This window comes from Esox lucius, chromosome 8, assembly GCF_011004845.1.
Source record: "Esox lucius isolate fEsoLuc1 chromosome 8, fEsoLuc1.pri, whole genome shotgun sequence".
NCBI lineage: Eukaryota > Metazoa > Chordata > Actinopteri > Esociformes > Esocidae > Esox > Esox lucius.
In genome coordinates, this window is record NC_047576.1 from 11,504,324 (window position 1) to 11,528,226 (window position 23,903).

At 44.4% G+C, this 23,903-nt stretch overlaps 3 protein-coding genes across 10 annotated transcripts in view; 2 read left to right on the forward strand and 1 right to left on the reverse strand.

Annotated features, from left to right (window-relative positions):
- Positions 1-8,535, forward strand: part of gatad2ab (GATA zinc finger domain containing 2Ab) — a 34,124-nt gene extending 25,589 nt beyond the window's left edge. For 3 of the 8 annotated variants that reach the window (XM_029121484.2, XM_029121483.2, XM_029121489.2), the window contains 6 exons: positions 1,947-2,081; positions 3,160-3,384; positions 3,548-3,815; positions 4,474-4,889; positions 4,989-5,214; positions 5,652-8,535. In XM_029121484.2, the coding sequence (XP_028977317.1) occupies positions 1,947-2,081; positions 3,160-3,384; positions 3,548-3,815; positions 4,474-4,889; positions 4,989-5,214; positions 5,652-5,791 (1,410 nt within the window). In that variant the 3' untranslated portion in view covers positions 5,792-8,535. The remainder of the gene's footprint in view (positions 1-1,946; positions 2,082-3,159; positions 3,385-3,547; positions 3,816-4,473; positions 4,890-4,988; positions 5,215-5,651) is intronic. The other 5 variants (XM_029121490.2, XM_029121487.2, XM_029121486.2 and 2 more) reach the window with 5 other exon arrangements.
- Positions 8,536-8,977: 442 nt separating this feature from the next.
- On the reverse strand, positions 8,978-10,972 carry tssk6 (testis-specific serine kinase 6). Its single transcript, XM_010871596.3, has one exon. It carries the CDS (start codon positions 10,205-10,207, stop codon positions 9,404-9,406), a length of 804 nt encoding a protein of 267 aa, XP_010869898.1. The 5' UTR covers positions 10,208-10,972; the 3' UTR covers positions 8,978-9,403.
- A 1,447-nt stretch (positions 10,973-12,419) lies between these two features.
- yjefn3 (YjeF N-terminal domain containing 3) overlaps positions 12,420-23,903 on the forward strand; it is a 38,894-nt gene continuing 27,410 nt past the window's right edge. The window contains exon 1 of the mRNA XM_010871597.5: positions 12,420-12,692. Within this exon, the coding sequence (XP_010869899.1) occupies positions 12,637-12,692 (56 nt within the window). The 5' untranslated portion in view covers positions 12,420-12,636. The remainder of the gene's footprint in view (positions 12,693-23,903) is intronic.

Below are 23,903 nucleotides of genomic sequence, written 5' to 3' on the forward strand. Positions count from 1 at the left end.
CCACCACAACAATACAACCACCACATCAACCACTGCCACAACAATGCAACCACCACTGCCACAACAATACCACCGCCACAACAATACCACAACAATACCACCGCCACAACAATACCACAACAATACCACCGCCACAACAATACAACCACCACATCAACCACCGCCACAACAATACAACCACCACATCAACCACCACCACAACAATACAACCACCACATCAACCACCACCACAACAATACAACCACCACATCAACCACCACCACCACACCACAACAATACAACCACCCCATCAACCACCACCACCACACCACAACAATACAACCACCCCATCAACCACCACCACCACACCACAACAATACAACCACCCCATCAACCACCACCACCACACCACAACAATACAACCACCCCATCAACCACCACCACCACACCACAACAATACAACCACCCCATCAACCACCACCACCACACCACAACAATACAACCACCCCATCAACCACCACCACCACACCACAACAATACAACCACCCCATCAACCACCACCACCACACCACAACAATACAACAACAACCACCACCACCACCACAACAATACAACAACAACCACCACCACCACCACAACAATACAACAACAACCACCACCACCACCACCACAACAATACAACAACAACCACCACCACCACCACCACAACAATACAACAACCACCACCACCACCACCACAACAATACAACAACCACCACCACCACCACCACAACAATACAACAACAACAACCACCACCACCACCACCACAACAATACAACAACAACAACCACCACCACCACCACAACAATACAACAACAACAACCACCACCACCACCACAACAATACAACAACAACAACCACCACCACAACAATACAACAACAACAACCACCACCACCACCACAATAATACAACAACCACCACCACCACCACCACCACAATAATACAACAACCACCACCACCACCACCACCACAATAATACAACAACAACCACCACCACCACCACCACCACAATAATACAACAACCACCACCACCACCACCACCACAATAATACAACAACAACCACCACCACCACCACCACAATAATACAACAACCACCACCACCACCACAATAATACAACAACCACCACCACCACCACAATAATACAACAACAACCACCACCACCACCACCACCACAACAATACAACAACAACCACCACCACCACCACCACCACCACAACAATACAACAACAACCACCACCACCACCACCACCACCACAACAATACAACAACAACCACCACCACCACCACCACCACCACAACAATACAACAACAACCACCACCACCACCACCACCACCACAACAATACAACAACAACCACCACCACCACCACCACCACCACAACAATACAACAACAACCACCACCACCACCACCACCACCACAACAATACAACAACAACCACCACCACCACCACCACCACCACAACAATACAACAACAACCACCACCACCACCACCACCACAACAATACAACAACAACCACCACCACCACCACCACCACAACAATACAACAACAACCACCACCACCACCACCACCACAACAATACAACAACAACCACCACCACCACCACCACAACAATACAACAACAACCACCACCACCACCACCACAACAATACAACAACAACCACCACCACCACCACATGTATTTCTGTGTGACTACACGATGAAATAAGTTGTCTACCTAATGTTAGCTGACAGAACTCTTGAAAATGACTTGATGCCACTTGCCAGCAGATGGTGATTATCTGGTTTTCATACATGAGGATCTCATGATAAACTGGATTGTCATTCAGTCACGACTCATGGATCAGTCTTCTTTGTACTTGTAGACATTAAATTAGTATGAGTTTATCATGTGGTGGTGTACTTCCAATCCTGTTGTGTCCAGGTGTCATCGGGTCGTAGCTCCAGCACAGTGATTCCTCCTCCGTTGGTCCGGGGTGGGCAGCACGTCCCGTCCAAGCAGAACTCCCAGACCGTGATGCCTCCCCTGGTCAGAGGGGCTCAGGTAACTCATATTCTGGTACTTAACTTTTCAACCTTATATTGTAGGCTGCTTGGTAACTGTGCAATGGAACACACAAAATCTGAGTGGTCGGTTCTCTTTTTTTTTTAAGCTGCTGTTGTACTTTTAACAGAATTTCCATGGATTTGAACAAATGCACAACACATACTTTTCCCAGTCAACTGGAGTAAATTCTTTGTCCCCCACAATGAAATCCACAGTTAGTTAGTCACATATTGTGTTTCAAACACCACTAGTCCAATTTTAGTGAAACTTAGGTGAATGATACATCTTGCCCTAAATATCTGGCATTTTCAAGATGAAAGTGATTTGTCAAAGGGGGGAACTATAGTTATGAACTGACGTGGGAGTCGTGATATCTCAGTAGTTATGAACTGACGTGTGAGTCATGTGATATCTCAGTAGTTATGAACTGACGTGTGAGTCATGTGATATCTCAGCAGTTATGAACTGACGTGCGAGTCATGTGATATCTCAGCAGTTATGAACTGACGTGTGAGTCATTTGATATATCAGTAGTTCCTGGTAGGAGCGCTACAACATTTGTGTGGGATGACAGGTTTAGTGTTGCCATGTTTTGGTATATTGACTTTCTCTCTCTTTCCTCTCCTACTTGTCTCTCTTACCTCTGTCTACCTCTGTCTCTATTTGTCCTCTCCTACCTCTGTCCTCTTCTACCTCTGTCTCTATCTGTCCTCTTCTACCTCTGTCCTCTTCTACCTCTGTCTCTATCTGTCCTCTTCTACCTCTGTCCTCTCCTACCTCTGTCTCTATCTGTCCTCTTCTACCTCTGTCCTCTCCTACCTCTGTCTCTATCTGTCCTCTCCTACCTCTGTCCTCTCCTACCTCTGTCTCTATCTCTCCTCTCCTACCTCTGTCTCTATCTGTCCTCTCCTACCTCTGTCCTCTCCTACCTCCTACCTCTGTCTCTCTGTCCTCTCCTACCTCTGTCTCTATCTGTCCTCTCCTACCTCTGTCCTCTCCTACCTCTGTCTCTATCTGTCCTCTCCTACCTCTGTCTCTCTCTCTGGCCTCTCCTACCTCGGTCCGTGTGTGTGTGTGTGTGTGATGTTAGCCCATAGCAGTGTCTCCCCAGCAGATTGCGTCCTTGCGGCAGCAGCAGCAGCAGCACTCTGGGTCGGGCCCCCCACCTCTGTTGTTGGCCCCCAGGGCCTCGGCCCCCAATGTCCAGGTGCAGGGCCAGAGGATCATCCAGCAAGGTCTCATCAGGGTGGCCAACATCCCCAACACCAACGTCCTGGTCAGCATACCACAGGTCAGACCACATTCTGTAACCCAGGTCAGTTTGAGACAATCTATCCCCATCATTACTGCTCCAGCATCTCACATTAAGATCTCCTCCTACCAGCTCGTCAGTAATGTGTGCCCATAGTTCTGGACTGATAACAGCGCTGCTTGTCCTCAGCCCTAGACGTCACCCCGACTGATGTCTCTGTTCCCAGGGCTCTCAGAAGGGCTCGTCTGTGACGTCCCAGGCCGGGATGGGGGGCAGTGTGTCCACAGTCCAGGCCAGTGAGTCCCCTGCAGCCCGCCAGGCGGCCGCCAAGCTGGCTTTACGGAAGCAGCTGGAGAAGACCCTCCTGGAGATTCCTCCTCCCAAACCCCCAGCCCCTGAGCTTAACTTCCTGCCCTCAGCGGCCAACAACGAGTTCATCTATCTGGTGGGCCTGGAGGAGGTGGTGCAGAACCTGCTGGATACACTGGGACGAGGTGCGTTAAAACAGCGGTTCAGAAACGTTTTAGTAGCATTACTAGGGACAGTAGTGACTAGGGATGAACTGATCAGCTTTTTTGAGACTGATACCGATTGCTGATTGTTTATCTCCTGGATCGGCCGCCCACAGGCCAATATCAATCATTGAAACATGAATAACCCTGTGTTAACCCTATTTTTGTGTCATTAAGGAGATAGCGTTCAAGTACTTTTCAACCCAGACTTTATATAGTAACCTCAACAAGCATTTTGATATTTCATCTTGATTGGCTGGGAAAACAATTTTCACATTTGGCATATGTAGTTGACATGTAACAAGCACTACATATCACTAACGTGACTCAGTAGTCTTCTTAAACCAGGAAAAGAGAGATTTAGTGTTCATTGCTAGTAACCTTTAGCATGAGATGTGGTAAAAAACTACTAGAAGTACTGTTCCTTATTCCATGTTTTTATGAGATTATTTTACCTGAAAAAAATACATGGAATAAAAAATTATTAGAAAGGGAGTCATCCAAATGCCCACACACATTTTAAGTGAAGATCTTCCAAATGAACTTGGTGATGGAATCAGTCGGTGCATCCCTGGTAATTAATCTCTTACAGTGAATTATGTGTGACTGACAAGTGCCTGATTCTGGGTTTATCTCTCAGGGAAGCAGCAGGGTCAGTCTGTTGCCCCAGTAACCCCTGTCCCCAAGGAGCCACACACCTGCGCCCAGTGCAAGACGGACTTCACATCACGCTGGCGCTCTGATAAAAGCGGTCCTATCCAGTGCGATCAGTGCATGTCGTCCAACCTGAAGAAGGCCCTGAAGGCAGAGCATACAAACCGGCTGAAGGCTGCCTTCGTCAAGGCTCTGCAGCAGGAGCAGGAGATTGAGCAGCGCATCCTCCAGCAGCCCGCCTCCGCCTCCCCAGTTTCCAAAACGCCCTCCTCCTCCTCTTCTGGGATGAAGACCGATCAGCAGCACGTTCTGGTGTCTCAGCAGTACAAGCTGGCCAGAGCTCAGCTCCAGCAACAGCACCGAGGCACGCCTGTAGCTCGTCACCACTCCTCCATCAAGCAGGTCAGCAGCGGGACACTTTCAGTCCGACACGGTGGGGTCCCCCTCTGATGCCCCACGGTGACTAATGTTTGTGTTTTCTCTCGCCTGTCCCTCTGCCAGAGCCCTGGTCAGCTGTCTCGTTCTGGGCAGCAGACTGTGGGGTCTCGCGGTGTCTCTCACACGTTCACCACGTCCTCGCAGCAGCTACAGAACGCCGTGAGCGCGGCTGCGTTGGTCAGCAGGCCAGGTAAGCACGCCATGCGCCCGGCGCAGGGGGCAAAAGGCAGCGGCAGCAGTAACCACTCGGCCAACTCCGCCTGGAGGAAGCAGACCACCGGGAACTCAGGTAGATTAACCTCGGCAGGACAGAGACGAGACGCTGTCTTCACCTGCATACCTTGTGCTTTCAGTTTGACTCTCAGTATATCTCTGGCCCTTCTCTCTTGATGACTGTCTATATTCTCTCTATCTCTCGTGACCTAAATCCCTCTCGGGTTCAGTAGATTGTGGAGGATGCATTTTACCTCAGTAGGGTGACGGTCTGTCTGAGATTTAGAGTAGCTCTTAACTAGCGGTCTCCTTTTCCTTTCCTCTGTGTTTTTTCCTGGTTCCTTTGTTTATTTTTTTAAGAAACTTCTATTCTAATGAAATGCTAACATGTTGTGTGACCTTGAAATCTAATAGCCTGCAGATGGGCTAATAGATGTGGGAGGGTGTTGTGCTTTTGGCCTAATCATCTGGTTGGGCTGTTTACTCACGGCGGTGGTGGTCATTTCTCTCCAGGTGTGACCATGGCCTATGTGAATCCCAGCCTGTCTGTCCACAAGACCACCACGTCGGCCAGCTTGGAGCGCCAGCGAGAGTACCTCCTGGACATGATCCCATCCCGCACCATCTCCCAGACAGCCAACACATGGAAATAATCCCCGGACCAGCACTGCAATAATCAATCTGAATAATAGTCATTCTTTATATTAACCAACAATAGACTCCTTCCTGGAAAACCTCACCAGATCATCTACTATTGACCAGTGAAATGAAAACACCCAGAACTACTCTCCTTCTACCATCTTCCTCTGACATTTTGTTGTACCAAGACAGTACATGGCTCTAAGTTGTTACATCCCAATGGCCAAAGGGGTAGAATGGATTTAATCTCTCTCAAACTTTTTCGGTGCCCCTCTGCCATTTCTTCTAAAAGATCTTCCGATCTTCCCATATTTGCACCAAGAAGGATGGATGTCCCAGCTCAGCCATGTCTGTGGATGTCGTCGGCTCGGGAGGGACAGGACAGTTAACATCATCCACTGTGAATGATGCGCCTTATTTACACAACCCCCCATCTACCTGAAAGAGCCAAGACCTGGTCTCAGACAGACTGAAACCCCAACTGAAAGACAGACAGACAGACTGAGACCCGGACTGACAGACAGACAGACTGAGAACCCAACTGAAAGACAGAGAGAGACCCGGACTGACAGACAGACAGAGACCCCTACTGACTGATTGACTGACAAAGAGACAGACAGACAGACAGGTAGAGTGAGACAGGTGTCTTTGCAGGGACTGTGGTTGAGCCTAGAATAGAGGACCATCCATGGAATACTAAAATAGCTTTGGCGTTGCTAAAAATAAAAAAATAATAAAATAAAATTTTTAAAAAATATATATATATCCACACAGACTGCCTCCTCTTTAAACCGATTTGGTGCAGAACCAAGGAGCAGCCCAGATATTGTCTGGTTATTTTGTAAGACTGAATGTTAAATAATTTTAGTTTTTTTCTTAAGTCATATACTGTGCTGAGAGATGTTGTGCTCCCTACTATTTTGGAACTGGACTCTCTTGAAGGTCTGTGTTTAAAGTAATGTTACTGTTGAGGTGGTTTTACATCTGCTGGTTTAGTGTTTCATTTTCAAAGACTTGTTTTTTAACCTGAAACAGGATTTAAGTAACTAACTGACTTAATATGTACAAACACAGAACACTTCGTGGGGGGTCTTTTTGAAAATGTTTTTTTTTTTTTTTTTAAACCTCCAAAGAAATGGTGGAGCCCAAATCAATCATTTCTATTGGTTTAACCCTATGTATAAAATAATGTCAGGAATTTCATTTTTCTGAAACGAAAGGGGAGGGAATGTCCTCTTAATGAAATTATTTTGCTTTTAGTTGTATGTTGTGGTGCATTACTTTCCTTTATATAAACAGATGCAGTCTCTGGGTATATTTGTAAGGTCACTAATTAAGATTCAAGCTTTTGCCCTCAGTTCCAATGGATCTTCACTTTAGATGACTTCTTGTGTCCAGCGGTTCTGACCAGCACATTGATTGGTCTAAAAATCTAAACAGCTTTCAGAATGTAGTTATGCAAAACCCTAGGAACATTAAATACTTTTCATTGTTTTTCTTTTACAGGGGAGCGTGTGAGTTACAGTAAATCAGGTCCCTTAATAGGCAAGCTAGTTCCTCTGGTGGAAAGGCCAGTGATATTGCATTGCTGTAGGTGGTGCAGTACAAAGGTGGGAAAGTGTTGAAATGGGAACCATGCTTACAAAGCTCCCTCTCAGAAGGAATGAGACAGTGCTGTGTCAGTATATGAGGTCTTACGAGGTCAAGCTTCTGTATCCAAACATGGTTCTCAACTGGACAACAGTCAAGTGGTCTAGTACAATTAATATGAAAGGAAGTTAATCAACAATGATTTCAATTTAGGCCTTCTCAATTGCATTTTCTTATTTTTCTTCCAACACATTGTGTCCATGCTTTCTCCTGAAAGGTTTTGATAGTAGTGTGTGTTATTCCATACCTCCAGATAAGCAGTGTGTTTGTGTTAATGATGAGACACGGTGAGTCCTCGGTCTCTGTGTCCTTAATGAATAAAGCGCTGATTCATATAGTAACTCCCTATTAGCTATTTCATTTTCATATGAACCCTGTTGTTTTATGTAACTACCAGGCTACTGTAATTAGCTGATTTGCTCATGTTATCATTTTGGTACCTTTTTTCCATAACTGCCCTAATATCAGATTGAAGTCTGATTCATTGACTTGCATCTCTAAAAACAGCACATTCTAAATATATTGCACTACGTATTGTGCTCTGTGTAAAGGTTGTGCATATATGGGGAATGGGTGTCATTAGAGGTTTCTGTTATCTTTCTCATGGTGGTTGATGGTTGTAGTCCTTGGCTTGTGTTCCAGGCTGCTAGTGCAGCAGCCACTACTATGCTGTTCTGACTACTGTCTACTGCTGCTATTCGACAACTAACACCATTCCGATTTACCTGGGGTGCTAGCACGGTTTACAGCGTAGCACATCACCCTGAGAAAAAAAGTAAAAGAAATGTTCCTATGTTTTTTTTTTCTCTGCTCTATCAAGTAATAATAATAAAAAAAAACGTTTTGACCCCGTTTTTTTATTCAGGGGTTTGTTTATTAATTGCATACTTTTTAATTGACAAAGTACTTTTTTGTAGGCCTGTACAAAAACGACTAATAATTGCACATTGTAGTTTAATATGACCAGGCTTATATTGGCCTGGTAGTATTATCTCACAAATACACCAATCATTTATATTACCCAAAATGTACCACGTGTTTAAATGAATAATAATCAGATAATTCGGTTTGTTAAATTCAAACCGATAATAAAGCTCTCACATGAAAATGACTTTGTGTCCTATCTTAGCCAATGTCATCCATTAAAGTTAGTGTAGTAGAACTTCAAACCTTTGTGAAATAGATGATCGAAAGGCATGAATTCAGCATAATGATTTGACAGTTAAAGATGCAGTGCATGAAAAAGTTAGTTAATTTGCCGTTCGTGATTAAAATATTGACGACCATCTTCGGGATAAGTACAGCTGGGAAAAAAGTGTATTTTGGTCTCCTCCACCCTTCTCTCTTTCCCGGATTGTTTCGCCTATTGGACCCCCCAGAGGTTTTGAGAGCGCTGTGTTGTACTGAGCCAGCTTGGAAAGGTATACGTCCATCGTCCGGTCATGCGTTTCCAAAGCAGAGTCTTTCCATCTCGATTGATTTAACGCTCTGGTCGCAGGCTGCGCGCTCTCTTTGACTTTGTAAGCATATTTCTGGTTCAAGGTAAGAATCCTGGATTTCTCCGTAGGCCTATTGGACATTTTGAAGCGGTTCGTTTCGATGTGTAGCGAATGTGAGATTGCCTTGTGTGCTTATGTAGACAGCAAAGACAAGTGCATATTTAACTGTCACAGGTGTAAACGAACCTGATTTTGTTGTTATGCATCAAGAATATGTTACGAACAGTTGACAAGGTAACTATTGCATTTTTTTTGCACCATGTGTTGATTATAATGAACAGAGAAAAATAGGCTATATGCACAATAGCCAGGCCCAATAGTCGTATACAAATGACTAATAACGTAATTGTTCAAAATATATAAACGTATATCGCCCATTTTAAATAGACTAACGAAATATAGCCTATATACAGTGTAGTCCTAACACGTGTATTTTCCAATTACATAATTTAATCAGTCATTGTCCTGGTCTCTTGCCTACTGCAACCAAGTCTGCTCTGCCACATCTTGGATGGTTGGACGGGTAGATGGGCTAAACTGCAACAGATAGGCAATGAACTGCCGACACGGCTCTTCGACTGTGACGTTGTCCGAGTAGACCAATGCCTTGCGCTGAGTGCGCGGGAGTTTGCTGACATTAGAATCGTCGTACGGCATGCACCCAGTGACCATGACATACAGAATTACACCCAGGCTCCACACGTCAGATTTCTTGGGGTCGTAGGGAATTCCAAGGAGTACCTCCGGTGGGGCGTACGCCGCGGAACCACAGTAGGTGCTGCACAGCTCGGGGTAGCCAGTAGCAAACCTCCCAAAACCAAAGTCAGTGATCTTTACCTGGTTGTCTCTAGTCAGCAACACGTTCTCACATTTCATGTCTCGGTGGACAATGTTGTTTTGATGGAGATAGTTCACGGCGTTGACTATCTGGGAGAACATTTTCTTGGCTTGGTCAACGGGGATGGAATTTACCTCTTGGATTTTTAAGAGAAGATCTGTCGCTGCAGCCTCCATCACTATGTATAGTCGTCCGTTGGAAATCTCGATGAATTCGTGCACATGGACAATGTTGTCGTGTCTCACTCCCCTCAGAAGTGTCAGTTCCCTGGGTAAAAACTTGTGGACAAAGTCGTTGGGAGCCTTTTTTCGGTCCACAATTTTTATGGCGACCTCGGCGTTGTGTTTTTGGGAGCTGGCCAGTTTGACTTTAGAGTAGCTTCCCTCGCCAATTGTCACCCCTAACTTGTAACCCATTCCGCGCAGAACCTTATCTGTGTGCATTTTCTAGAAGGTATCTGTATGATTTACTGTTCTTCAAAATTTGTCTTTTACTGCCCCATCAGGGTATACAGGCCCAGTGAGATGCTCTTCGACCAATTTGAGGAACAGTTAGGCCAGATGTTTCCCTACAGGCGGTGAGAACTTTGTGAGAAGATTGCCTAGATTCTCTTGTTGATAAGGTTACTGGCACGCATTATTACGACATCGCGATTTAAGATCCTTTCACAATACTTCGCTCTTGTCCATTGGCTATGTTAACCTGTGTTCACACAATAGTTTAACTCTAGGCTAACGATTCACACGAGGCCTTTTCGCACTTCATTGTTCTTAAGGATTCACAATTGCATACCTAAGTCCTGGGCAAACTGACAAATACGACACGAGACTATTTTACATGATATATATGACAAACTAAAGACGTTATGTTCTTGGTATTCGAACAATCTACAATGCAGGTACGTCACTGACAAGCGATCGATGTTCATTCAATGAACGACTTTTTGACGTGTTGATCCAAATGGCCACACAGTCCGCATTAATTTGACCACTTCTTTAAAACCGTCGGTGTGGATATATGACCATGAGGCAGAGACTGTCACTACCAGTGACTCAAACTTTAGTTTTTCGACATTTTTGGCTAGATTTACGTCAAAAGCAAGCTGCTGGAACAGCTTCGCGAAGATAAAGCGGGTGTACTGAAAATACAAAAGTTTCCTGAGTGAAAGGACCGAAACGGAAACACAGTGTAGCAGTTGGTAACTGCGCTTCCAGAGCACATGTAAATTAAGGGCTAATCAGGCTCTTAGCCCTGGGCTAATCAGGCTCTTAGCCCTGGGCTAATCAGGCTCTTAGCCCTGGGCTAATCAGGCTCTTAGCCCTGGGCTAATCAGGCTCTTAGCCCTGGGCTAATCAGGCTCTTAGCCCTGGGCTAATCAGGCTCTTAGCCCTGGGCTAATCAGGCTCTTAGCCCTGGGCTAATCAGGCTCTTAGCCCTGGGCTAATCAGGCTCTTAGCCCTGGGCTAATCAGGCTCTTAGCCCTGGGCTAATCAGGCTCTTAGCCCTGGGCTAATCAGGCTCTTAGCCCTGGGCTAATCAGGCTCTTAGCCCTGGGCTAATCAGGCTCTTAGCCCTGGGCTAATCAGGCTCTTAGCCCTGGGCTAAGGTGCAGTGTAAACACGCCTAATGACAAAACCTGCATCTGAGTTGTTAACAGTGGCATATTAAAACATATTACCACTGTGAATCATCACATTAATATACCAAAGTATCTGTCTGTATATAAATACTTTCCTATTTTTCTTAATTGGCAATAGAAATCCACTACCCTCCTTATAATTGCATACTTTTGTTGGCAGTAATGTCTTCTTACCTCAGGGTGGCAGTCTGCACCAAACATCTCATTGGCTTTTGTCTGTGTACAGCGGCTTGGGGTTTCCTATTTTCAATTACTGGTATTAACACAATAGGAAGAACTAAAAGGAACAGTTAAATCCCAATTATCCCCAAGATAGGCATTGCAACACTGTAAAAACTCATAAAATGTAACTGTTGTTGTTTTTCAAATTGTTGAATTATACTTGGTAAAACATGCCTTCTGGAATGCTGAACAAGGCTAGACCTTTGAAAGCAGCTCTGACCTTTTCTGAAGAATGTGAGCTCTTGTTTGTTATCTTGACCCAGTTAAGAGCGGCACCCCTTTAGAAGCTATTAGCAGTAGTTAAACTGGACTGTATTCACATCAGCTTATTTACTGTATACAATTTTGCTCATTGTAGTTTTCTGTGCACTTGTGTGTGTGCGCACCTGTATTGCATGCTTGCACACCTTTAGGGGTTCACAGTTGGTATTTCCCTGCATTGGATACTTCAAACACGCCACACTTCAAACACACCATACATTATTTCAATGGTATAATACGACACTTCAGAAGATACCGTATGACCTTGTGAATCTGGCTGAGTACTAACAAATTTGGCAAATTGTAATTGTTCCATCTACATGGATGTCCATATCGCACCTCCCCCACTAGAAAATGATAGGCGTCGTTATTGTGTTCATATGCTATCAGCAGAGCTTTGAGGCGATCCCTGCTGTTCCAGTCTCTCCACAGAGGGTATGTTTGTTCAGCCTCTGAGAGGGGGATGCACTTTCTCCATGACTGAGCTGCTACGACTCACTGTAGGCTGGGCCAATCAGGTGGCTACCCCCATGCCTCCTTGCCTCTTAATTGGCTGCCTCCCAGAGAAGGGCTGCAGATACCAGCAGCCAGCCAGCCGGTTCCATCAGAGAGAGAACTGGAGTTGGAGAGAAAGAGGCAAGGTTCTGTGTGGGAGACAGCAGGCAGCAAGAGAACAAGAGTGTATTCTGTAAAGCGGTATTAGCTCATTTGCCCCTTTTCTTCAGTGTTGAAACCTTCTAGGCTGATAAGATGAACCACAGCTCAACTGAACCGACGGAGACCATCGAGCCACTGCGCTATCTCAGGTAGGTGCTAAACAGCATCAGCGCAACAGAGCTGTTTCACTTACATTCCCCAATTTCATTAAATTCCTGCAGTGCAGGCTAGCCCTACTTGTTATAGACTGTAAACTCAGTTTTAGACATCCTGCTTGTAAATATGTACTGACCATTGATACTTGATGCTGAATGAGATGTTTTGTGTTTTCAATGCAGATTTAAAGTTGTGTGGTGTGCAGGTTTTTACCCAGAGAGTTGATTCTCTGTATGAAGACAAGTGTCCACAACTGTCCTCCATGAGGCTGCCGGCTTAATTCGTTCATTGTAGTTTTATGCAACAGATAACACCACCTGTCGTACCAACTCACATTTGTATTGTTGCCCTCCGCATCCCGAAGTTTGGAGGCTGGGTGTGGTTGTGTGTGTGTTGGCAGATAACCTAGCAGTTACAGCACCTGACCAGTAACGGAAAGGTCGCTCGATGGAATCCAGGAACGGCAAGGTGAAAAAAACGTATTCTGTCCGTGAGAAAGACGTTAAACAGAATTGCCCCTGTAAATTGTTCTGGATTAGGCTAGAGCATCTACTAAGTGTGTGTTGGCAGAGACACAGACACAGAGATAGTGTCTACAAAAGAACAAAGGGGGACTCGAATGAGACCTGATGGGGCTTGATTCAGCTGTCTGTCAGACAGGTACTGGTGAGGAGCAGGATGTCTAATCACCTGTCTGAGACGGCGGTTTCTAGTTGTCTGATTATAATTGCCCACACTCTGTTGGAATGAAAACATCATAATGAGGAATCCGAATGTGCCAATAACCTTTAGCTACTGTGGCCTGACACACAGGATGTGTTGGCAACATTAGACCGGTTGGGCTGCCTGACGGTTGCATGCGGAGATCTCCTATGTGATTCATAAAGGGTATCCTACTAATAATATAATGTATGTTTGTATTTCAATATGTCATTTTCTTTGATGACAATTACCATACATTGATCTTAGACAATTGCTTTTAGTTTTACTTGGTTAGATTTGGCCGAAACGATCTGCCCCGGAATAACTGTTCCTCATCTTCTTGACTGAGTTCTAATGTTCCTGTGGTTGAATCAGCTAGTCATGTTTAATTTAGTGTTGTTATGCTAACCATGGCCGTGCTGCTGTCCTAATGTCATTTTATCACTTGTAAATCAGGGCTAGCTGTTAATCAGTCGTTGATATAATATTGGGGAGCCGTACCTGGTGGTTGCCGCCTCATCGCAGGCTTCGTCCTCCGTCGCTACACCGGGAGAGGGGTTTGAAGTGGTCTCCACACAGAAACGTACACTGCCTCACACAAGCTGGCATCTTAACACTGTGAGGAACATGATAGACTAAATGTTGGATGTTGTATAGAACATAGTGAGGAGATAACAGGCTTGATTCCCAAATGCTGAGGTGATTCCTGCCCCCATGTCGCTGTTCTGTGTTCATGTCTTGAAGGCCTATCACACTGTACTTATACATTAAGGATAGGTATTTTTATTCACTTAGACTTCTTTGAGGTTGGGCTAGTATCCTGTAAGAGCCTGATGGCTCCAAGAACCCAGTGTTATGTATTACATAAAAGGCTGTGTTTGTGTTAATTGATTCTGCTTTACGATGTGCTGAACCAGACTAGTGAGGTTGGTTTTAATGTTTTTCACATTCACTGATGTCTAAGTCTTTCAGGTTCAGGGAAATGTTTTGTCAACGTTTTCCTTGTCCCCTATGGTGAACGTAATTGCCACTCTTAGTATTACACTGTTTGTCATTGAGTCCATTGTGCCACTGAATGCCACTGTCTTCAATATGTGAGCTGAGTCTCAAAGACTAGGTAATTACCCTGGAGAAAGATCTTTAGCCTCACAGGTCTCCCATGGTTGTTTCTTAAAAAGCCTGTGCAGTATGAAGCTGTTAATTAAGCCGTGGCAACATGAAGCCATCGCGGTCACACTGCCTTTATTGTCTTTCCCTCTGGAGTTTAGGTGTACAGGAGGGAATCAACCATTTGCGTTCAGAACCAGACTGAAGAAAGATTTTAATTTACCAGCCACCAATTACTCCATAATGCGTAGGGATATTATTGCATTATGTTGTGTGCGTGTGTGTGTGTCTGTGTGTGTGTGTGCGTGTGTGTGTACTGTTTGTTGATGAGGTTATACATTCATACAACTGATATAATGTTATTGTTCAAGCAGCAGTTGTTCTGTGGCTGGAGAATTGTAGCAGCAACTGCCAGCATGGTCGGGGCATGGCCAGAATGGCTCGACCGGGATAAGAATCCGGGTCGCAATGGCGCAGATGCATTGTCTTTGACTGATGCGCCTCTCGAGAGCTTCGAGCTTGAAAACTTGGGATGCTTGATGTCAATGATTAGTGGGGTTTGTGGTTGAGTGTTTTGAGTGTAGTAGCTGTGTTTGTCATTGTTATCAGCTGGACAGCCCTCCTAGCTAGCTGGCCGTCTCCCCACCTCTGTCTCATCACGTCAATGTACTCTCGGATCTGTGTTAATCACCATCCCATTTCTCTTTACATCCATTTCCCTGTTTTTCTGCCCCTCCTGTCATCCTTCCTCCTTTTCTCCTCTCTCTCCTTTCTGTCTCTCCCTCTTGTACTGTTCTAAATAGTCTTGCCGGTTTCCTTTCCAATCAACTCTTGGAAATCTCAGCGGATAAGCTAAAGGTCAGCCTACGTCAGAGCCGTGTGTTTCCAGTCTATAGCTGCTGACATTATAAATGCTGTAGCTGGCCCAGGTCAGGTGTTAGTCCTGCATCATCAGTGCTAAGACCCTGACTGGCCCTCCTGCCTGTCACATTTTGTGTCTCTGTACTTGCACCTGTCTTTTTCTGCATCATGATGTCCCTGTCTCTGTCATAATGTCCCTGTCTCATTCTTTGTCTCTGTCATAATGTCTTTGTCATAGTGTCCCTGTTTCTGTCTAAATGTCCCAGTCTCATTCACTGTTTCTGTCTAAATGTCCCAGTCTCATTCACTGTTTCTGTCTAAATGTCCCCGTCTCATTCACTGTTTCTGTCATAATGTCCCCGTCTCATTCACTGTTTCTGTCATAATGTCCCCGTCTCATTCACTGTTTCTGTCATAATGTCCCCGTCTCATTCACTGTTTCTGTCATAATGTCCCCGTCTCATTCACTGTTTCTGTCATAATGTCCCCGTCTCATTCACTGTTTCTGTCATAATGTCCCCGTCTCATTCACTGTTTCTGTCATAATGTCCCCGTCTCATTCACTGTTTCTGTCATAATGTCCCCGTCTCATTCACTGTCTCTGTCATAATGTCCCCGTCTCATTCACTGTCTCTGTCATAATGTCCCCGTCTCATTCACTGTCTCTTTCAATATCAATTGAATGGGCTTTATTGGCCTGGGAGACATTTGTTCACGTTGCCAAAGGAATTGAGAAACAAGAAAGGTATTATAGTGGCTGTTGCAAGATTCTAGACTTGAAACATGAGTGATGAAACTGTTTTTCAACATGCTAACTACATAATGTCCCATTATAGATATATAGTTGTGTGGTGTTCCCATTAAGTGAAAGAAATGATATGCTGACAGATTAAAGGGTGTTTGTTACTGCGTAGTTGATTTTGTGAATAGCCAAACTAATCTCCATTTTTACCCATTCATCCCTACAATCTGTTTACCTGTGACCTTATGCACTTGACCCTTAGCATCAGTGAAACTGCCCTCTAGTGGTGAGGATTGACAGAAGGCATAACTAGACAACACAAACTAATGCAAAACTATTTCAAGTATAATAAATAACAAAATTGAAACTAAAATAAAATCTGAAGTTCTCCGTAAATAACATGAACATTTCCAAATGACAATGTCAGTTACACCGTTATATTATAAGCAATGTAACCACTACAAGTATGAATAAAATGATTGTGTCGACAATGTTGTTTTTGCTCCACAGACTGAGCTTTTTTTCCCAAGGCGACGGGTCACATCTGGTTGCTGTGAAAACACATTGCGATATTTCGCCTAACAGATACGGAAGTTAGCCAGTGTTTGATTTCAAATGGTTTGTGTTATCTGAGGTAAATACAATGGGCTTGAGGTTCCACTGCATTCTGTGGGCGGTATTCACATAGTCTGTCTTCTCTATAGAGTCAGGTCTGCCTCTCAATAGCAAGGTCATGCCTTACATAGTCACGGTTTCATCATTTCTCTTTTTCTGTGACAATGGTCAGGTATTTTTGCCCCAGCGTACTCTCAGTTTAGGGCAAGAGGTTGCATTGTAATTTGCTTATGTTTTTTGCTGGTCTCTTTCCAGTGCGTCACAGTTGTCTCTAGGTCTTCTCGTGATTTTGTTGGGTCTATCTGTGTTGCTGTCCTGCGGCTCTGTGACACCTTGGCCGGCCTGCCTGCCTGTCCGCCTGCCTGTCCATCAGCCTGTCTCATCCACAGCAAAGGCCTGATTGTTATTCCGGTGCCTTGCGTTCCGTATATCCGCTACAGAGCTCCATTTCCCTATGTGACTGAGGATGGCTGAGCTGAGGGGTTATTTATAGGCTGTGTTCCAAATGTTATAATGGAGTCTGCGGAGCAGGAGAGGAAACCCAGGGAGAGGATTGATGATTTGTAACCAGGCAATGTTTCCCCTGTAATGACTGAAGCCCATTAAAGTCCAATTAGAGCACTCAATTCAAGGTGTATTGAAGTGAGTGTGTGGGAGGAGGGGAGCTGGTCTGTGGGGGTTTGTTGTGTTGGGTGGTGGCATGGGGATGGTCGGTTGGCCTGTTGTTTGTGGGCAGGCACGGAGCTGCGAATAGGACCTAATGGATTCACAGTATGGAGGTGAAAAGGAATGCCTTTTCTGTTCAGTTTTTGTGTAGTGCCTCTGGTTCACTGTGGGCTGTTGGTTGTGTACAGGGTTAAGAGAGACACCGGCAGGAAGAGGGACACTTTTTTGTCTGCCTGTGGCGGTACATTAATGCTGTGCAGAGCTAGCTTGCGCCTCCTTGTTTCCTGGCCAGTTTCAAATGAGGGGCACAGCTTCCCAACATTAGCTGAAAATGGAACCTTTATACTCAATGTGTTTATTCTGGATAGTTCCGGTCTGCAGCTATGTTTGACAGAATACTGCCGAGTCTGGTTTATATTTGAGTCTAGATTTCATTCAGCATGGTTATCCAGGCATGGTTAGTAGTCTGTGGGATGTAGTTGTGCTGCAACCCAGACATTGTAGCTTCTGCACCCCCTGATGAGAGGCTGAAAATCACTTGTCTTTGTAACGTTTTGCTCCCTTCCCGATTTCATGCTGCTGGAACAGATGAGCTGCACTTATGAAACATGCAGGGCAGGGTGCACGTCAAACATATCTGTTCAAATACAGTATGTCAGGATGAGCAAAGTGGGAGGTATTAAGTTAGAGTATAAAGGTGATGAAGGTGGTGAGTATGAGGGTAAAGGTGAGGGTATAATGAACATGATGAAGGTGAGGATGATGGTGGGGGGTATGAAGGTGGTGATGAAGGTGGTGGTAAGAAAGTGATGACGATGAAGAAGGTGGGGGGTATGAAGGTGATGATGAAGGTAGGGGGATGTTGCTCCATAGAAGTAACTGATAGTCAGTTTGTCATCCATTACAGATCTTTTTAATAAGCATTAGCATTGCTGCTTCTTGTCTGTGATTATTCCACTTGTAGCAGGCCTACGTCTCATTTTAAATGGGGCACAAAATACATGATAGTGTTCTGAGCCTAGGGGCGTTAACAGATCTTTGACGTGTTTTCTAATCTACAAGAACTCATTAAGCCCTTAGTCCCTCGCTCCGCAGATGGAAATGAGGAAGGGAAATTGAAATGGAATTAAATGTTAAGACTACGGAGACTGGCTGGTGGATGCCTTGTGTAGCATTATAAACTGTTTTCATAGATCTTTATTAATACAGCATGAGTAAGTCAGTGTTTGATAACAACTGTCCTGTTAACCCAACCCATCGTGATCTGTGGGGTTAATGTGACAGGAAGCATTCTCTCCCTTTGATGTCAGTATCTCTTCAAAGTGCCGCCGTTTAGTATCACTGGCCCCTGGTTTCTCCCAGCTAAATGCCCACCAGAGAAGCAGCACATCAATACTCCAGTAGACCCAGCCAGAGGGCTACAGGAGCAGCTGTGTTTCTTTGTGTGTGCTGGTAATATTTCCTCTGGCTGCCTGACTGTAGACCAGGCCTTGTGGAGGGTACAGGAGTGCCTGGAAGTTGTTTTCTCAGGTCTAGCACACTCTGTCATCTCTATCTGCCTTAGGGAAATGCATGGTACCATCACATGAAGCGTTACGTGAGATGGTGGGCAGGGTTGAGATTTGTGTGTGCGTGCGTGTGTGTGCTCATGTCTCAAACAGCAGTAGGGAAAACACTTGGATACTGATTGGGAGCCGACTTTCACGTTTCCATTTCCATGACAACTGCAGGCGAAATTCCAGCACAGCAAGTGCCGAAACATTCCGGTTGGCCCGGGGTTATTATAAAAGTATGTTTCTATAAACTTTTTGACGTACCTCTGATTTATCGTGGTTTGTAACAGAAAAGTTTTCCTAGGACTCTTGTACTAGAAAGAAGACCAGACTATAAACCTGTGCCTGAGGGTGGATGTCTGTTCACCTTTGATATTAAACACTTTCCCCATCGTGATGTCAATATTTGATTCCATCAACTATGTGGTAAACAAGGTTGCCTTTATATATTTCTTTAATTATTGAAAATCCCCATGACAATTATATAACCACAGCAGGGATCACAGCAACACATTTGTCAATGCTCTGCAATTTATGAATTATGGATTTTATATTGTGGGGGGAAAATCTAAAATGATTTCTCTAAATGGCTCTGTGTGAGGTTTTTTTTTGTGTGTGTGTGTGTGTGTGTGTGTGTTGGCAGAAATTGCCAATTTTGGACCATTCCATTTTTCCTGCAAAATTTTCACGTACCCGGTATGCTGGTCCAAAACAAACTGGTACAATCCCAAAGAGGTCTACTGATTTTGTACCAGATCCAATGCAACATGCTTGTTAGTTTGCTTCTCAAACAGGCAAATAATCTATAGTGTGGTCAGCTGGTTTTGAGCATGAGCTAATCAAAATGGCCAGTGGACAGCGTGATTTGTATGATGTGAAGGAGAAATGCATGACTGCCTTTGCAGCTCCAAGGACCCTCACTGTGCAAGACATCATCAGAAACGTTGTTTAACCTCACATTATCAACTGGATTGGTCCCCCGAAACCCGTGACGGCAATTTATTTCGGACAACATGTTATTCCAATGGGGACCTTTGTACCATTGTTCCTATGAATGTCTCTATTAGATATTCATCTCCGTGTCCTTCAGGCCACATCATCCAGTACACAACACCCAGTCACGGGGCAAAACACAGGATCTATACGGGTCAAATGTATGTTTCCAACAAGATGTTGTCATAGTGATTCAATGAGAGCAAGACCAGTTGTCTTGTTATAATGTCAGAGAATGCTGCCCAGGGGTGGTTGTTAACCTTTCCTTCTTGGTACTGGGCGGCCGCTGCGCAAGGCTTCTTGGGCAATGGGACACATTCGGATTAGGAAAACATGACATTTCTTGATAATATCTGTGTCAGATCGGTAAGCAGTTCTTCCCCTACTTGCAACTATTAACACTTGCCACTCATTATATGAGTCACCATAGAAACCAGTGTTGTGCTTTCAGTTTTTTGGGGAAGGAAAACCGGTTCTGTCACGTCTGTTGGTGTCATATTTACCTGTTTCCTACTTCTTGTCTCTCTACTATGTGCATCAGTGTGCATGTGGGTGCGTGTCACTAATGGGTGTGTTCCTGTGTGTGTGTGTGTGTGTGTGTGTGTGTGTTTGCCTCAGTAGACAGAGGAGAAGGCTTTCCTCCATCGTTTGATTAATTGTCTTGCTCTGCTGAGCTTTGATTGTTGCAATGTTTTCAATCTCAAGGAATACCGGCTCAGGAGGCTCTGCCTTTCACAAGCCATTTGTTGGACTAACACAGAACGGAAGGTGTCATTCTTCGTTTCCATAGCTCCACCTTGACGAATCCTGTTTTCTAGGAGTGAATAGATGCATCTCGAGCTTTTCTATTGTTTTGTTGTGGAGATTAATAAGACTTAGCTAAATATCTGTACTCAATTTTATCCAAAGCCGTGGGAAGAGCTTTTGATCAGCAATGGCTGGGAATAAATGGACGGACAATGCATGTCCTTTGGCCACACTAATGTGCGCCTAATAGACGAATGACGCGAGCCCATTGGCTGTTGCGCTGCGCATAACATTAATCGGTTCCGGCCACTGGACTCAGTGGGGGTGCTTATTACTGGCCCTTTAATTTTAATGTAAATAAATAGAATACCATTAAAAATAAAAGATGGTATTAACACTAAATATACACTCCGTAACAAGGAATAAATGAGGATATGAAAAACAGTAACATGACTATTTACAGGGAGTACCAGAGCTGAGCTGGTGTATTGGTCCTTTAGGTTCTAGGATGGGTAGCAGTGGATAGATAATAAACGGTAGTTGTAAAAACCATCTAAACCAAAAGAAGCTTTTAATTTTGTCTAACAACTCTGCTTAAAGTGGTCTTACATGTAGAGAACTAAACCGATGGTACTACCAGGATAAAGATAGCAACCTCCCACTCTGCCTCAGGTTGTCACTGAAAAACAAGCCAATACTTGGTGCCATCTTACAGGGATTTGACCTTGATGATGCTCTCATTCAAGCCACACATTCAACAGCTAACTCAAAGGCTTCAACTCGAGCTGTGTTTTTTTATTTTATTTTTATTTTTTTAGAAACAAATCTTTTTAATTTTAAGCTAGAAAAAAATACTTTTGCAGGACCTTTTTTGCTTTTGTTGGTATGTGATATTCTGTATATAAATGTGACAGGATCTTTCCTGCAAACTACACACACATACACACTATGATACTGTTTGTAACAAACACAAACCTCATGTCACACATCACTGTGCCTAACATCAGTTAGTAGGATGGTGGCTCATGACTGAAAGGACACGCACAGCTATTTCGTGTATAGGAATTGTGCTGCTTATCTATATTAATTTTACTTTAGCAGGAAATTACCTGTTGCGTGCTGTGACGGTAGGTGCGACAGTTCTTTTGCCGGGTGATTAAATCCTGTGACAGAAAGTTGCTGAGGCTATCACCCCTCCCTGGACACTTCCTGATGGTGATATGGAGAGACAGGCTGTTGTCGCCACCAACCATTGGCTATCACAACGTTGCGTCTGACAGGCAACTCTCTCACCCTCAGAGAGGGACAACATGGGGTGCTCAAGATGTCTCCTGTCTCCCAGCAGTCACCTGGCTGAAGAGGCCAGTGGATTGGCTGCCTGAAGAGGCCAGTGGATTGGCTGCCTGAAGAGGCCAGTAGATTGGCTGCCATGAGGCTTCAGTAAATAGCCTTGTAAAGAATGTACGTCAAGATGTAATGTATATAGCCACGTCACATCTAATTTATTCCACTGGAATGAATCGATTGCTCTCCGGATCTGCCTTGTACTAAAAGCTGGTGTGTGTGGCGTGAGAGCAATTTTTGGGGGGCTTGATTCTCGCAAATTACCTTAGTCCAGTTTAACATTTGGCTAATTGTCATTGATTTGATGGTTCATCTCTGTTTAAGTTGAGAAGGCATCCTATTGTTTCACTCTCATTAGCTCAGTGATAACACTGGACGGATCAGAGAGAACTGAAAAAGTTAGCCAGAAGACTGCTGTCATCACTTGATTTGCGCTCTTAATAAAGGATTGGTTTAGTTTTTCAGTATTTTGCATATTTTCACTTAACTGTTATCAAATCTTCAACCATAGCGAAACACTGGTATTTGATAAAAGTAACAAATAATACATTGTATTAGTGATGAATGTAAACAACACCCATATGTGTAAAAGCAATTGTCACAGACTCAATATCTTGTTCCTTTAGCTGCACTGACTGAGACCAAGGCTTCTTTTAGTAGTTGATCAGCCTTTCAGATTTCTGTGGAGGGATTCCCCCCCCCCCCACTCTGATGAATGATAATTGGTTGCCACAAATCCTTAAAGACAGCAATGCATTATATCTTCTGTGAATTCAGTAGATATTGGTAATATTTCCTTATTTTTGCCGGACCATGTAGCTGGCCCAGAAGAGCGAATGTCTCTGACTGAATGAGTGACTGACTGCCTGACTTTGTTAGAGTCGTGGTTAGAGATGCACTCTGCCACACAGGAGACCAGGCATGGAATCTGGCCAGGGACAAAACAAATTAGGATTAGTTGAGGATACACCGAACCTTCGCTGGCTCACTTAAAGTTTTGGGCAGTGTGTCTTGAAAAGCTGCTCTTTCACCCATGAAGAGCAGGTTAGAGTGAAGGCAACAAAATATATTGCTCTCGCCCCAACTAATGAGCTTGATAGAACTTTGTGAGGAAATACATTAAAACCCCACCAGGTACCACTCATCTCCTCTACAAATAGGAAAAAGAGGCTACAATTTGCACGAGCTCACCAAAATTGGACAGTTGAAAACTGGAAGAATGTTGCCTGGTCTGATTTCTATTGAGACATTCAGATGGTAGAGTCAGAATTTGGCGTAAACAGAATGAGAACATGGATCCATCATGCCTTGTTACCACTGTGCAGGCTGGTGGTGATGGTGTAATGGTGTGGGGGATGTTTTCTTGGCATACTTTAGGCCCCTTAGTGCCAATTGGGCATTGTTTAAATGCCACGGCCTACCTGAGCATTGTTTCTGACCATGTCCATCCCTTTATGACCACCGTGTACCCATCCTCTGATGGCTACTTCCAGCAGGATAATGCACCATGTCACAAAGCTCGAATCATTTCAAATTGGTTTCTTGAACATGACAATGAGTTCACTGTACTGAAATGGCCCCCACAGTCACCAGATCTCAACCCAATAGAGCATCTTTGGGATGTGGTGGAACGGGAGCTTCGTGCCCTGGATGTGCTTCCCATAAATCTCCATCAACTGCAAGACGCTGTCCTATCAATATGGGCCAACATTTCTAAAGAATGCTTTCAGCACCTTGTTGAATCAATGCCACGTAGAGTTAAGGCAGTTCTGAAGGCGAAAGGGGGTCAAACACAGTATTAGTATGGTGTTCCTAATAATCCTTGTATAATTTCAACTATTTAAGCCACCATGACAGTTAAAGTTATGGCTAGT